Consider the following 13,729-nt stretch of genomic DNA (forward strand, 5'->3'; position numbering starts at 1 on the left):
TGTGCTGACCAACTGGCAAGTGTCTTCACTGACATTTTCAACATGTCCCTGACTGAGTCTGTAATACCAACATGTTTCAAGCAGACCACCATAGTCCCCGTGCCCAAGAACTCTAAGATAACCTGCCTAAATGACTACCGACCCGTAGCACTGACGTCTGTAGCCATGAAGTGCTTTGAAAGACTGGTCATGGCTCACATCAACAGCATAATCCCAGAAACCCTAGACCCACTCCAATTTGCATACCGCCCCAACAGATCCACAGATGATGCAATCTCTATCGCACTCCACACTGCCCTTTCCCACCTGGACAAGAGGAACACCTACGTGAGAATGCTATTCATTGACTACAGCTCAGCATTCAACACCATAGTGCCCTCTAAGCTCATCACTAAGCTAAGGATCCTGGGACTAAACACCTCCCTCTGCAACTGGATCCTGGACTTCCTGACGGGCCGCCCCCAGGTGGTAAGGGTAGGTAACAACACATCTGCCACACTGATCCTCAACATGGGGGCCCCTCAGGGGTGCGTGCTCAGTCCCCTCCTGTACTCTCTGTTCACCCATGACTGCATGGCCAGGCACGACTCCAACACCATCATTAAGTTTGCCGACGACACAACAGTGGTAGGCCTGATCACCGACAACGATGAGACAGCCTATAGGGAGGAGGTCAGAGATCTGGCCGTGTGGTGCCAGGACAACAACCTCTCCCTCAACGTGACCAAGACAAAGGAGATGATTGTGGACTACAGGAAAAAAAGAGGACTGAGCACGCCCCCATTCTCATCGACGGGGCTGTAGTGGAACAGGTTGAGAGCTTCAAGTTCCTTGGTGTCCACATCACCAACGAACTATCATGGTCCAAACACACCAAGACAGTCGTGAAGAGGGCACGACAAAGCCTATTCCCCCTCAGGAGACTAAAAAGATTTGGCATGGGTCCTCAGATCCTCAAAAAATTCTACAGCTGCACCATCGAGAGCATCCTGACTGGTTGCATCACCGCCTGGTATGGCAACTGCTTGGCCTCTGACCGCAAGGCACTACAGAGGGTAGTGCGTACGGCCCAGTACATCACTGGGGCAAAGCTCCCTGCCATTCAGGACCTCTATACCAGGCGGTGTAAGAGGAAGGCCCTCAAAATTGTCAAAGACTCCAGCCACCCTAGTCATAGACTGTTCTCTCTGCTACCGCACGGCAAGCGGTACCGGAGTGCCAAGTCTAGGTCCAAAAGACTTCTCAACAGCTTCTACCCCCAAGCCATAAGACTCCTGAACAGCTAATCATGGCTACCCGGACTATTTGCACTGCCCCCCCACCCCATCCTTTTTACGCTGCTGCTACTCTGTTAAGTATTTATGCATAGTCACTTTAACTCTACCCACATGTACATATTACCTCAACTACCTCAACTAGCCGGTGCCCCCGCACATTGACTCTGCAACGGTACCCCCCTGTATATATAGCCTCCCTACTGTCACTTTATTTTACTTCTGCTCTTTTTTTCTCAACACTTTTTGTTGTTGTTGTTTTATTCTTACTTTTTTGTTTAAAATAAATGCACTGTTGGTTAAGGGCTGTAAGTAAGCATTTCACTGCAATGTCTGCACCTGTTGTATTCCGCGCATGTGACCAATACAATTTGATTTGATTTGATTTGATTTGATTTGACTACCAGAACCCACTGGATTCTCCAATTACATTGAATGAACTACAAGAAAAAATACAAACCCTCCAACCCAAAAAGGCCTGTGGTGTTGATGGTATCCTCAATGAAATTACATTTACATTTTAGTCATTTAGCAGACGCTCTTATCCAGAGCGACTTACAGTTAGTGCATACATTATTTTTTATACCCCCTGTGGGAATCGAACCCACAACCCTGCGTTGCAAACGCCATACTCTACCAACTGAGCTACATCCCTGCCGGCCATTCCCTCCCCTACCCTGGGCCAATTGTGTGCCACCCCATGGGTCTCCCGGTCGCGGCCGGCTACGACAGAGCCTGGATTCGAACCAGGATCTCTAGTGACACAGCTAGCACTGCGATGCAGTGCCTTAGACCACTGCGCCACTCGGGAGACTAGAGATGATAAAATATACAGACCACAAATTTCAATTGGCTGTACTTAAACTATTTAACATTATCCTCAGCTCTGGCATCTTCCCCAATACTTGGAACCAAGGACTGATCACCCCAATCCACAGCAAATTTCAAATCGGCTTTTGACCAAATGACCGTATGACATACCACCTATCCCTGCACAACCTTATTGACAAACAAACAAAACAAAAGCAAAGTCTTCTCATGCTTTGCTGGTTTCAAAAAAGCTCTTGACTCAATTTGGCATGAGGGTCTGCTATATAAATGGATGGAAGGCAGTGTTGGGGGAAAACATACGACATTATAAAATCCATGTACACAAACTAATTGGCAAAAAAACACATTTTCTTTCCTCAGGGCCGTGGGGTGAGACAGGGATGCAGCTTGAGCCCCTCCCTCTTCAACATATATATCAACAAATTGGCGAGGGCACTAGAACAGTCTGCAGCACCAGGCCTCACCCTACTAGACTCTGAAGTCAAATGTTTACTCTTTGCAGATGATCTGGTGCTTCTGTACCCAACCAAGGAGGGCCTACAGCACAGCACCTAGATCTTCTGCACAGATTCTGTCAGACTTGGGCCCTGACAGTTAACCTCAGACAAAAAATAATGGTGTTCCAAAAAAGGTCTGGTTGCCAGGTCCACAAATACATATTCCACCTAAACACTGTTGCCCTAGAGCACACCAAAAACTATACCTACATCAGCCTAAACATCAGCGCCACAGGTAACTTCCACAAAGCTGTAAACGATCTGAGAGACAATGCAAGAAGGGCCTTCCACGCCATCAAAAGGAACATAAAATTTGACAAATTGTTGAATCAGTTATAGAACCCATTGCCCTTTATGGTTGTGAGGTCTGGGGTCCGCTCACCAACCAAGAAGTCACAAAATGGGAGAAACACCAAATTGAGACTCTGCATGCAGAACTCTTCAAAAACATCCTCAGTGTACAACATAAAACACCAAATAATGCATGCAGAGCAGAATTGGAACTATAACCACTAGTTATCAAAATCCCCAAAAGTGCAATTCAATTCTACAACCACTTCAAAGGAAGTGATTCCCAAACTTTCCATAACAAAGCCCTCACCTACAGAGAGAGGAACCTGGAGAAGAGTCCCCTCAGCCAGCTGGTACGGGGACTCTGTTCACAAACACAAACAGATCCCACAGAGCCCTAGGACAGCAACACAATTAGACCCAACCAAATCATGAGAAAACAAAAATGTAATTATTGTCACATTGGAAAAAATCTACAAAAAAACAGCGCAAACTAGAATGCTATTGGGCCCTAAACAGAGAGTACACAGTGGCAGAATACCTGACCACTGTGACTGACCCAAAATTAAGGAAAGCTTTGACTATGTACAGACTCAGTGAGCATAGCCTTGCTATTGAGAAAGGCCGCCGTAGGCAGACCTGGCTCTCAAGAGAAGACAGGCTATGTGCACACTGCCCACAAAATGAGGTGGAAACCAAGCTGCACTTCCTAACCTCCTGCCAAATGTATGACCATATTAGAGACACATATTTCCCTGGGATTACACAGACCCACAAAGAATTAGAAAACAAATCCAACATTGATAAACTCCCATAGGTGAAATATCAGTGTGCAGCAAGATTTGTGAGCGGTTGCCACAATGGCAACCAGTGAAGAACAAACACCATTATAAATATAACCTACATTCCTCTGTTTATTTATCTTTCCTTTTGTACTTCAACTATTTGCACATTGTTACAACATTGTACATAACAATAACATTTGAAATATCTATATTATTTAAAACTTTTGTGAGTGTAACGTTTACTGTTAATCCCTGATTGTGTATTTCCCTTTGGTTTATTATCTATTTCACTTGCTTTGGCAATGTTATATGTTTCCCATGAGAGAGAGGAGGACAGAGAGGGAGAAGGGGAGGAGGGAGAGAGAGGAGGACAGAGAGGGAGAAGGGGAGAAGGGAGAGAGAGGAGGACAGAGAGGGAGAAGGGGAGGAGGGAGAGAGAGGAGGACAGAGAGGGAGAAGGGGAGAATGGAGAGAGAGGAGGACAGAGAGGGAGAAGGGAGAGAGAGGGAAGGAGGTAAAGTGAAGTGTGTGTGAAGAAGCTTCATTCACGACTGTAATCAGGTAGAGAGAGACAGGTAGAGACAGGTAGAGACAGGTAGAGACAGGTAGAGACAGGTAGAGGCACAGCAGGTGAGAGGCAAGCTGTGTCATTAGCTGATTCATACACACACACACCATGCAACCCTCAACAGAAAGCATGCAGGAGAGACAGGTAGAGACAGGTAGAGACAGGTAGAGACCGGTAAAGACAGGTAGAGACAGGTAGAGACAGGTAGAGACCGGTAGAGACAGGTAGAGACAGGTAGAGACAGGTAGAGGTACAGCAGGAGAGAGAAGAGACTCACCCACAGCATCAGAGACACAGATCCTCCATCGCTAGGCTTCTCTGCCTGCACACTGAGTATGGAGAGAAAGAGAGTGAGATGGAGAGTGTGAGAGAGCCAGAGAAATGGCAATAAAGAGAGAGATGGAGAGAGAGGAAGGAGAGGAAAGAGAGAAGAGAGATGAAGAGAAAAGGAGAGAAAATGAGGAAAGCGAGGGGAACGAGAGAGGGAAGAGAGAGGGAAGAGAGAGGAAAGAGAGAGAGGAAAGAGAGAGAGAGGAAAGAAAGGAGGCAGTCTATGTGCCGTTACTGTATGACAAGACTGCTCAGTTCAGCCCACACAGTGCAACATGACACACTGACTGTGTGTGTGTGTGTGTGGATAGAAAGGCTCAGTCTCCCACGCTGATGAGTGGGCCAGACCTACACCAATCTCTCCCTTCTCCTCCCTCCCTCTGACACTAACACAGCACTCTCAGATAACCGAAGAGGAGGAGGAGAGGAAACTAGAACATGGAAAACAGATTGACAGAAAGAAAAGAAGACAATGTATGGCAAAGTGGTAAATGTGAAGGAATCGGACAGAGAGGGAAGGAGAGAGGATGCAGAGACAGTGGGAGAGAGAAGAGAGGCAGAGAGGCAGGAGAGAGGAGGCAGAGAGAGAGAGGAAGGAGAGAGGAGGCAGAGAGAGAGAGGGGGGGGTAGGAGAGGCAGAGAGAGAGGTCAGGGAGAGGCAGAGAGGGGTAAGGAGAGGCAGAGAGAGAGAGAGAGAGAGAGAGAGAGGGGGGGGGGGTAGGAGAGGCAGAGAGAGAGCGAGGGAAGGAGAGGCAGAGAGAGAGAGAGGGCAGGGAGCGTAAGAGGGAGAGGCAGAGAGAGATGGAGAGAGGGAAGAGAGAGGGAAGAGAGGCAGAGAAAAAAGGTGCTTACAGGTGAGCGTGGGCATTGGAGGGGGAGTGGCCTGTTGCTATGGTGACCCTTCAAAGACAGCCAGTCATCTGCTGCATGCTGGGTAAACAAGACTCAGTGAGCATAGCTTTGCTATTGAGAAAGGCTGCCATCGGCAGACCTGGCTCTCAAGAGAAGACAGGCTATGTGCACACTGCCCACAAAATGAGGTGGAAACCAAGCTGCACTTCCTAACCTACTGCCAAATGTATGACCATATTAGAGACACATATTTCCCTCAGATTACACAGACCAAGAAAGAATTAGAAAACAAATCCAACATTGAAAAAGGTGCAGAGAAAAAAGGTGCTTACAGGCGAGCGTGGGCATTGGAGGGGGAGTGGCCTGTTGCTATGGTGACCCTTCAAAGACAGCCAGTCATCTGCTGCATGCTGGGTAAACAAGCCCCCCCCCCCCATGTAGAGTGGAACCAGCACCATCTGGTGGTCAACCTTAGAGAAATATGATGACTTTCTCTAGACTGGAGATTCTATAGTCGATGTCCGCTCCCCCGCGGAAATCTAATTAGCATAATAAAAACATCCCCATCAAAATCCCTCTGTATGCTAGAGCTGGTCAGGCCTCTGTATGCTAGAGCTGGTCAGGCCTCTGTATGCTAGAGCTGTTCAGGCCTCTGTATGCGAGAGCTGGTCAGGCCTCTGTATGCTAGAGCTGGTCAGGCCTCTGTATGCTAGAGCTGGTCAGGCCTCTGTATGCTAGAGCTGTTCAGGCCTCTGTATGCTAGAGCTGGTCAGGCCTCTGTATGCTAGAGCTGGTCAGGCCTCTGTATGCTAGAGCTGGTCAGGCCTCTGTATGCTAGAGCTGGTCAGGCCTCTGTATGCTAGAGCTGGTCAGGCCTCTGTATGCTAGAGCTATTCAGGCCTCTGTATGCTAGAGTTGGTCAGGCCTCTAGTTATATGTAATGTCCCAGGTAGGTGAATCTACCTCTAGTTATATGTAATGTCCCAGCCAGGTGAATCTACCTCTAGTTATATGTAATGTCCCAGCCAGGTGAATCTACCTCTAGTTATATGTAATGTCCCAGCCAGGTGAATCTACCTCTAGTTATATGTAATGTCCCAGCCAGGTGAATCTACCTCTAGTTATATGTAATGTCCCAGCCAGGTGAATCTACCTCTAGTTATATGTAATGTCCCAGCCAGGTGAATCTCCCTCTAGTTATATGTAATGTCCCAGCCAGGTGAATCTACCTCTAGTTATATGTAATGTCCCAGCCAGGTGAATCTACCTCTAGTTCCATGTAGTGTCCCAGGCCCTCCACTGTGTCCAAGTGAACCCTCGTCTGACCAACCAGGAACAGCCTCCTCTCCTTCCTCACCTCACCCTTCACCCCTAGAGAATCAGCCAACACAGTCTACACACACACACACACTAAGATTAATATACACCACCTCACCTCATGACCAGCCATCTCTACACTAAACCAGTCACTCATTCCCTCAGATGGAGTAGTGTTGTAGTAGATACTCACTGTAGTAGAGATGGAGTAGTGTTGTTGTAGCTAGTCATTGTGTAGTAGAGATGGAGTAGTGTTGTAGAAAGCTACTCACTGTAGTAGAGATGGAGTAGTGTTGTAGTAGCTACTCACTGTGTAGTAGAGATGGAGTAGTGTTGTAGTAGCTACTCACTGTGTAGTAGAGATGGAGTAGTGTTGTAGTAGCTATTCATTGTGTAGTAGAGATGGAGTAGTGTTGTAGTAGCTACTCACTGTGTAGTAGAGATGGAGTAGTGTTGTAGTAGCTACTCACTGTGTAGTAGAGATGGAGTAGTGTTGTAGTAGCTACTCACTGTGTAGTAGAGATGGAGCAGTGTTGTAGTAGCTACTCACTGTGTAGTAGAGATGGAGTAGTGTTGTAGTAGCTACTCACTGTGTAGTAGAGATGGAGTAGTGTTGTAGTAGCTACTCACTGTGTAGTAGAGATGGAGTAGTGTTGTAGTAGCTACTCACTGTGTAGTAGAGATGGAGTAGTGTTGTAGTAGCTACTCACTCTGAGTCCCTCTGGATCCTGTGTATCAGAGATGGAGTAGTTGGACACCTTGGGCCCATCACAATCTGGTCTCTCATAGAAGATCAGCTGACCCCTCCCATCCTGCTGGACAAACAAAACGTCAGTCCAAAGCATGTGTGTTTATGTGTGTCTGTGTATGAGTGTGTGTCTGTGTTTGTGTTTGTGTGTGTCTGTGTGTGTGTGTGTGTGTGTGTGTGTGTGTAGGTGTGTGTGTGTAGTTGTGTGTCTGTGTGTGTGTCTGTGTGTGTGTTTGTCTGTGTGTGTGTTTGTCTGTGTGTTTGTGTCTGTCTGTGTGTGTGTGTCTGTGTGTGTGTCTATGTTTGTGTGTGTTTTTTTATGTGTGTGTGTGTGTTTATGTGTGTCTGTATGTGTCTGTGTACCATCAGGTTGCGTAGTTTAAGTCGTCCAGTGCTGCAGTTGAAGAACGTGTCCTGCTGGCGGATTACTGTGCCCTCTGATTGGCTTAACTGGCTGGCTCTCTCTGCCAATCGTGTCGCATTGCTCACCCTCGCCTTGATCTCCACGTTAGACGGCATCTCTGAGCTGTACCGAGTTATATTAGGGTTAGAGTGGTAGAGAGGTTTATATCATATCTAATTGAGTTAGGGTTAGAGTGGTAGAGAGGTTTATATCATATCTGTATTGAGTTAGGGTTAGAGTGGTAGAGAGGTTTATATCATATCTGTATTGAGTTAGGGTTATGTTAGGGTTAGAGTGGTAGAGAGGTTTATATCATATCTGTATTGAGTTAGGGTTAGAGTGGTAGAGAGGTTTATATCATATCTGTATTGAGTTAGGGTTATGTTAGGGTTAGAGTGGTAGAGAGGTTTATATCATATCTGTATTGAGTTAGGGTTAGAGTGGTAGAGAGGTTTATATCATATCTGTACTGAGTTAGGGTTAGAGTGGTAGAGAGGTTTATATCATATCTGTATTGAGTTAGGGTTAGAGTGGTAGAGAGGTTTATATCATATCTGTATTGAGTTAGGGTTATGTTAGGGTTAGAGTGGTAGAGAGGTTTATATCATATCTGTATTGAGTTAAGGTTAGAGTGGTAGAGAGGTTTATATCATATCTGTATTGAGTTAGGGTTAGAGTGGTAGAGAGGTTTATATCATATCTGTATTGAGTTAGGGTTATGTTAGGGTTAGAGTGGTAGAGAGGTTTATATCATATCTGTATTGAGTTAGGGTTAGAGTGGTAGAGAGGTTTATATCATATCTGTATTGAGTTAGGGTTAGAGTGGTAGAGAGGTTTATATCATATCTGTATTGAGTTAGGGTTAGAGTGGTATAGAGGTTTATATCATATCTGTATTGAGTTAGGGTTAGAGTGGTAGAGAGGTTTATATCATATCTGTATCGAGTTAGGGTTATCTTAGGGTTAGAGTGGTAGAGAGGATTATATAATATATGTATTGAGTTAGGGTTATGTTAGGGTTAGAGTGGTAGAGAGTTGTATATCATATCTGTATTGAGTTAGGGTTAGAGTGGTAGAGAGGTTTATATCATATCTGTATTGAGTTAGGGTTAGAGTGGTAGAGAGGTTTATATCATATCTGTATTGAGTTTGGGTTATGTTAGGGTTAGAGTGTTAGAGAGGTTTATATCATATCTGTATTGAGTTAGGGTTATGTTAGGGTTAGAGTGGTAGAGAGGTTTATATCATATCTGTATTGAGTTAGGGTTAGAGTGGTAGAGAGGTTTATATCATATCTGTATTGAGTTAGGGTTATGTTAGGGTTAGAGTGGTAGAGAGGTTTATATCATATCTGTATTGAGTTAGGGTTAGAGTGGTAGAGAGGTTTATATCATATCTGTATTGAGTTAGGGTTAGAGTGGTAGAGAGGTTTATATCATATCTGTATTGAGTTAGGGTTATGTTAGGGTTAGAGTGGTAGAGAGGTTTATATCATATCTGTATTGAGTTAGGGTTAGAGTGGTAGAGAGGTTTATATCATATCTGTATTGAGTTAGGGTTAGAGTGTTAGAGAGGTTTATATCATATCTGTATTGAGTTAGGTTTATGTTAGGGTTAGAGTGGTAGAGAGGTTTATATCATATCTGTATTGAGTTAGGGTTAGAGTGGTAGAGAGGTTTATATCATATCTGTATTGAGTTAGGGTTAGAGTGGTAGAGAGGTTTATATCATATCTGTATTGAGTTAGGGTTATGTTAGGGTTTGAGTGGTAGAGAGGTTTATATCATATCTGTATTGAGTTAGGGTTAGAGTGGTAGAGAGGTTTATATCATATCTGTATTGAGTTAGGGTTATGTTAGGGTTAGAGTGGTAGAGAGGTTTATATCATATCTGTATTAAGTTTGGGTTATGTTAGCGTTAGAGTGGTAGAGAACACGCACAGATGCTGACGGGAGAGGTTGTGTTTTCTCTAGCAGGAGGTAAGCTTGGCTTCTTATATGGTGTTGAGTAAAGCTTAAACCATGTATTTAGATTGTAGGTAGGTATTGTAGTTAGGTATTATAGGTAGTTTACTCAGGTAGTTATTGTAGGTTATTGTAGGTAATTATTGTAGGTAAGGACTGTATTCGGCGGACCCCGGCGAAGCACGAGGCTTGCTTACCCACTACTTGGACCAACAAAGCTAGCTAGCTAGCGGGTAGCTACCGGTAACTTTTAGCAACTGTGGTTAGCTGTTTCCAATGTTATTTCACGCTTAAGAGTACCTGTAATTGAGCCAGCTAGCTGCCACCTTCAGCTGTTTTTCTAACCTCATTATCATTAACGTTAGGTGGTTGGTAGCTGCTGTACTTAATTTCGGCTACTGATTGCAGTCTGCCAGTTTGGCTTTATACATAGCTTGGGCTTTGTCGAGTAAGGCTTAAACTATGTATTTAGATTGTAGTTAGGTACTATAGGTAGGCATCGTGGGCTGTATATTATTAAGTAGTATAGGTAGGCATCGTGGGCTGTTGTGGGTAGCTGTTGTGTAGTTATTGTAGGTTACTTTTGTATTCGGCGGTGCCGGGTGTAGCACGAAGCTAGCTAGCTAACTCACCTCCTGGATTAGCTGGCGAGTTGCTATTAGCAACGGTTGCAATTAAAAACAATATCCTTTTAGCCAGCTACATTCGTTCGCAGCGACGCCGTTTTTCAAACAAAGTCAACACAGTAGCCATTGCTAGCCAGCCAACACTACCAGCTGGCTGTACTGTGGTAGCTAAATACAATATCTTTGTGCTAGCTACCCAACGTTTAATCATTGCTGCGTTATGAAAGGTAAGCTTGGCTTCTTATATGGTGTTGAGTTAAGCTTAAACCATGTATTTAGATTGTAGGTAGGTATTGTAGTTTGGTATTATAGGTAGCTTACTCAGGTAGTTATTGAAGGTTATTGTAGGTAATTATTGTAGGTAAGGACTGTATTCGGCGGACCCCGGCGAAGCACGAGGCTAGCTTACCCACTACTTGGACCAACAAAGCTAGCTAGCTAGCTAGCGGGTAGCTACTGGTAACTTTTTGCAACTGTGGTTAATTGTTTCCAATGTTATTTCATGCTTAAGAGTACCTGTGATTGAGCCAGCTAGCTGCTACCATTCAGCTGTTTTTCTAACCTCATCCGAGGCATTAACGTTAGGTGGTTGGTAGCTGCTGTACTTAATTACAGCTACTGATAACAGTCTGCTGTAGTTTACAACAATTCTAATTTCTAAAGTGGAAGTTGGGAGAGTTTTACTCGGGTGGTTCAGTGAAACAATTATAGTTTCTGAGGTGGAAGTTGGGAGAGTTATATATATATTTTTTTTTTGGTGAGGGAGGCCTGCTCTCTCCTTTCCCTGATGTTTAGTTCATTTCATTCCGATCTCCTCTGCATTATTGTAGCCATCTGCTGCAGCCTGTCAACTATGCCTCTGCCTATCCCTGTTCTCTCCTCTCCGCACAGGCTACACAAACGCCTCACACCGCGTGGCTGCTGCCTCTCTAACCTGGTGGTCCCTGCACGCACCACACACCTGGAGTTCCAGGTCTCAGGCAGCCTCTGGAACTGCCGTTCTGCCGCCAACAAGGCTGACTTCATCCCAGCCTATGCTACCCTCCAGTCCCTCGACTTCCTGGCGCTGACGGAAACATGGATTACCACTGAAAACACTGCTACTCCTACTGCTCTCTCCTCGTCTGACCATGTGTTCTCGCATACCCCGAGAGCATCTGGTCAGAGGGGTGGTGGCACAGGAATCCTCATCTCTCCCAAGTGGTCATTCTCAATTTTTCCCCTAACCCATCTGTCTATCTCCTCATTTGAATTCCACGCTGTCACAGTCACTAGCCCATTTAAGCTTAATATCCTTGTCATCTATCGCCCTCCAGGTTCCCTTGGAGAGTTCATCAATGAGCTTGACGCCTTGATAAGTTCCTTTCCTGAGGATGGCTCACCCTTCACAGTTTTGGGGGATTTCAACCTCCCCACGTCTACATTTGACTCATTTCTCTCTGCCTCCTTCTTTCCACTCCTCTCCTCTTTTGACCTCACCCTCTCACCATCCCCCCCCCACTCACAAGGCAGGCAATACGCTTGACTTCATCTTTACTAGATGTTGCTCTTCTACTAATCTCACTGCAACTCCCCTCCATGTCTCCGACCACTACTTTGTATCCTTTTCTCTCTCGCTCTCCTCCAACACTACTCACTCTGCCCCTACACAGATGGTAACGCGCCGCCGCAACCTTCGCTCTCTCTCTCCCACTACTCTCTCCTCTTCCATCCTATCATCTCTTCCCTCTGCTCAATCCTTCTCCCTCCAATCTCCTGATTCTGCCTCCTCAACTCTCCTCTCCTCCCTTTCTGCATCCTTTGACTCTCTGTGTCCCCTATCCTCCCGGCCGGCTCGGTCCTCCCCTCCAGCTCTGTGGCTTGATGACTCATTGCGAGCTCACAGAACAGAGCTCCAGGCAGCTGAGCAGAAATGGAAGAAAACTAAACTCCCTGCCGACCTGGCATCTTTTCACTCCCTCCTCTCTACATTTTCTTCATCTGTTTCTGCTGCTAAGGCCACTTTCTACCACTCTAAATTCCAAGCATCTGCCTCTAACCCTAGGAAGCTCTTTGCCACATTCTCCTCACTGCTGAATCCCCCCCCCCCCCCCCCCCCCCCCTCCCTCTCTGTGGATGACTTTGTCAACCACTTTGAAAAGAAGGTTGACGACATCCGATCCTCGTTTGTTAAGTCTAATGACACTGCTGGTCCTGCTCACACTGCCCTACCCTATGCTTTGACTTCTTTCTCCCCTCTCTCTCCAGATAAAATCTTGTGACTAGTGACTGCAGGCCGCCCAACAACCTGCCCGCTTGACCCCATCCCCTCCTCTCTTCTCCAGACCATCTCCGGTGACCTTCTCCCCTACCTCACCTCGCTGATCAACTCATCCTTGACCGCTGGCCATGTCCCTTCCGTCTTCAAGAGAGCGAGAGTTGCACCCCTTCTCAAAAAACCAACACTCGATCCCACTGATGTCAACAACTACAGACCAGTATCCCTTCTTTCTTTTCTTTCCAAAACTATTGAGCGTGCCGTCTTTAGCCAACTCTCTTGCTATCTCTCTCAGAATGACCTTCTTGATCCAAACCAGTCAGGTTTCAGGACTGGTCATTCAACTGAGACTGCTCTTCTCTGTGTCACGGAGGCTCTCCGCACTGCTAAATCTAACTCTCTCTCCTCTGCTCTTGTCCTTCTAGACCTGTCTGCTGCCTTTGATACAGTGAACCATCAGATCCTCCTCTCTGAGCTGGGCATCTCCGGCGCGGCTCACTCCTGGATTGCGTCCTACCTGACCGGTCGCTCCTACCAAGTGGCGTGGCGAGAAGCTGTCTCCGCACCACGTGCTCTCACCACTGGTGTCCCCCAGGGCTCAGTTCTAGGCCCTCTCCTTTTCTCCCTATACACCAAGTCACTTGGCTCTGTCATATCCTCACATGGCCTCTCCTATCATTGCTACGCTGACGATACACAACTAATCTTCTCCTTTCCCCCTTCTGATAACCAGGTGGCGAATCGCATCTCTGCATGTCTGGCCGACATATCAGTATGGATGACGGATCACCACCTCAAGCTGAACCCTGGCAAGACGGAGCTGCTCTTCCTCCCGGGGAAGGACTGCCCGTTCCATGATCTCGCCATCACGGTTGACAACTCCGTTGTGTCCTCCTCCCAGAGTGCGAAGAGCCTTGGCGTGACCCTGGACAACACCCTGTCGTTCTCCGCTAACATCAAGGCGGTGACCCGATCCTGCAGGTTCA

At 46.3% G+C, this 13,729-nt stretch overlaps 1 protein-coding gene across 1 annotated transcript; it reads right to left on the reverse strand.

The window, feature by feature from the left end:
* Positions 1-4,523: 4,523 nt before the first annotated feature.
* On the reverse strand, positions 4,524-8,012 carry LOC311119302 (uncharacterized protein; the record flags this gene model as incomplete). Its single annotated transcript, XM_084194022.1, has 4 exons — positions 4,524-4,568; positions 6,696-6,821; positions 7,456-7,557; positions 7,857-8,012. Coding segments are annotated over 4 exons (429 nt in total), but the record flags the coding sequence as incomplete, so codon positions are not given.
* Positions 8,013-13,729: the final 5,717 nt, after the last annotated feature.

Source organism: Coregonus lavaretus (genome assembly GCF_964263955.1).
Source record: "Coregonus lavaretus genome assembly, contig: HAP1_SCAFFOLD_252, whole genome shotgun sequence".
Classification (NCBI taxonomy): Eukaryota; Metazoa; Chordata; class Actinopteri; order Salmoniformes; family Salmonidae; genus Coregonus; species Coregonus lavaretus.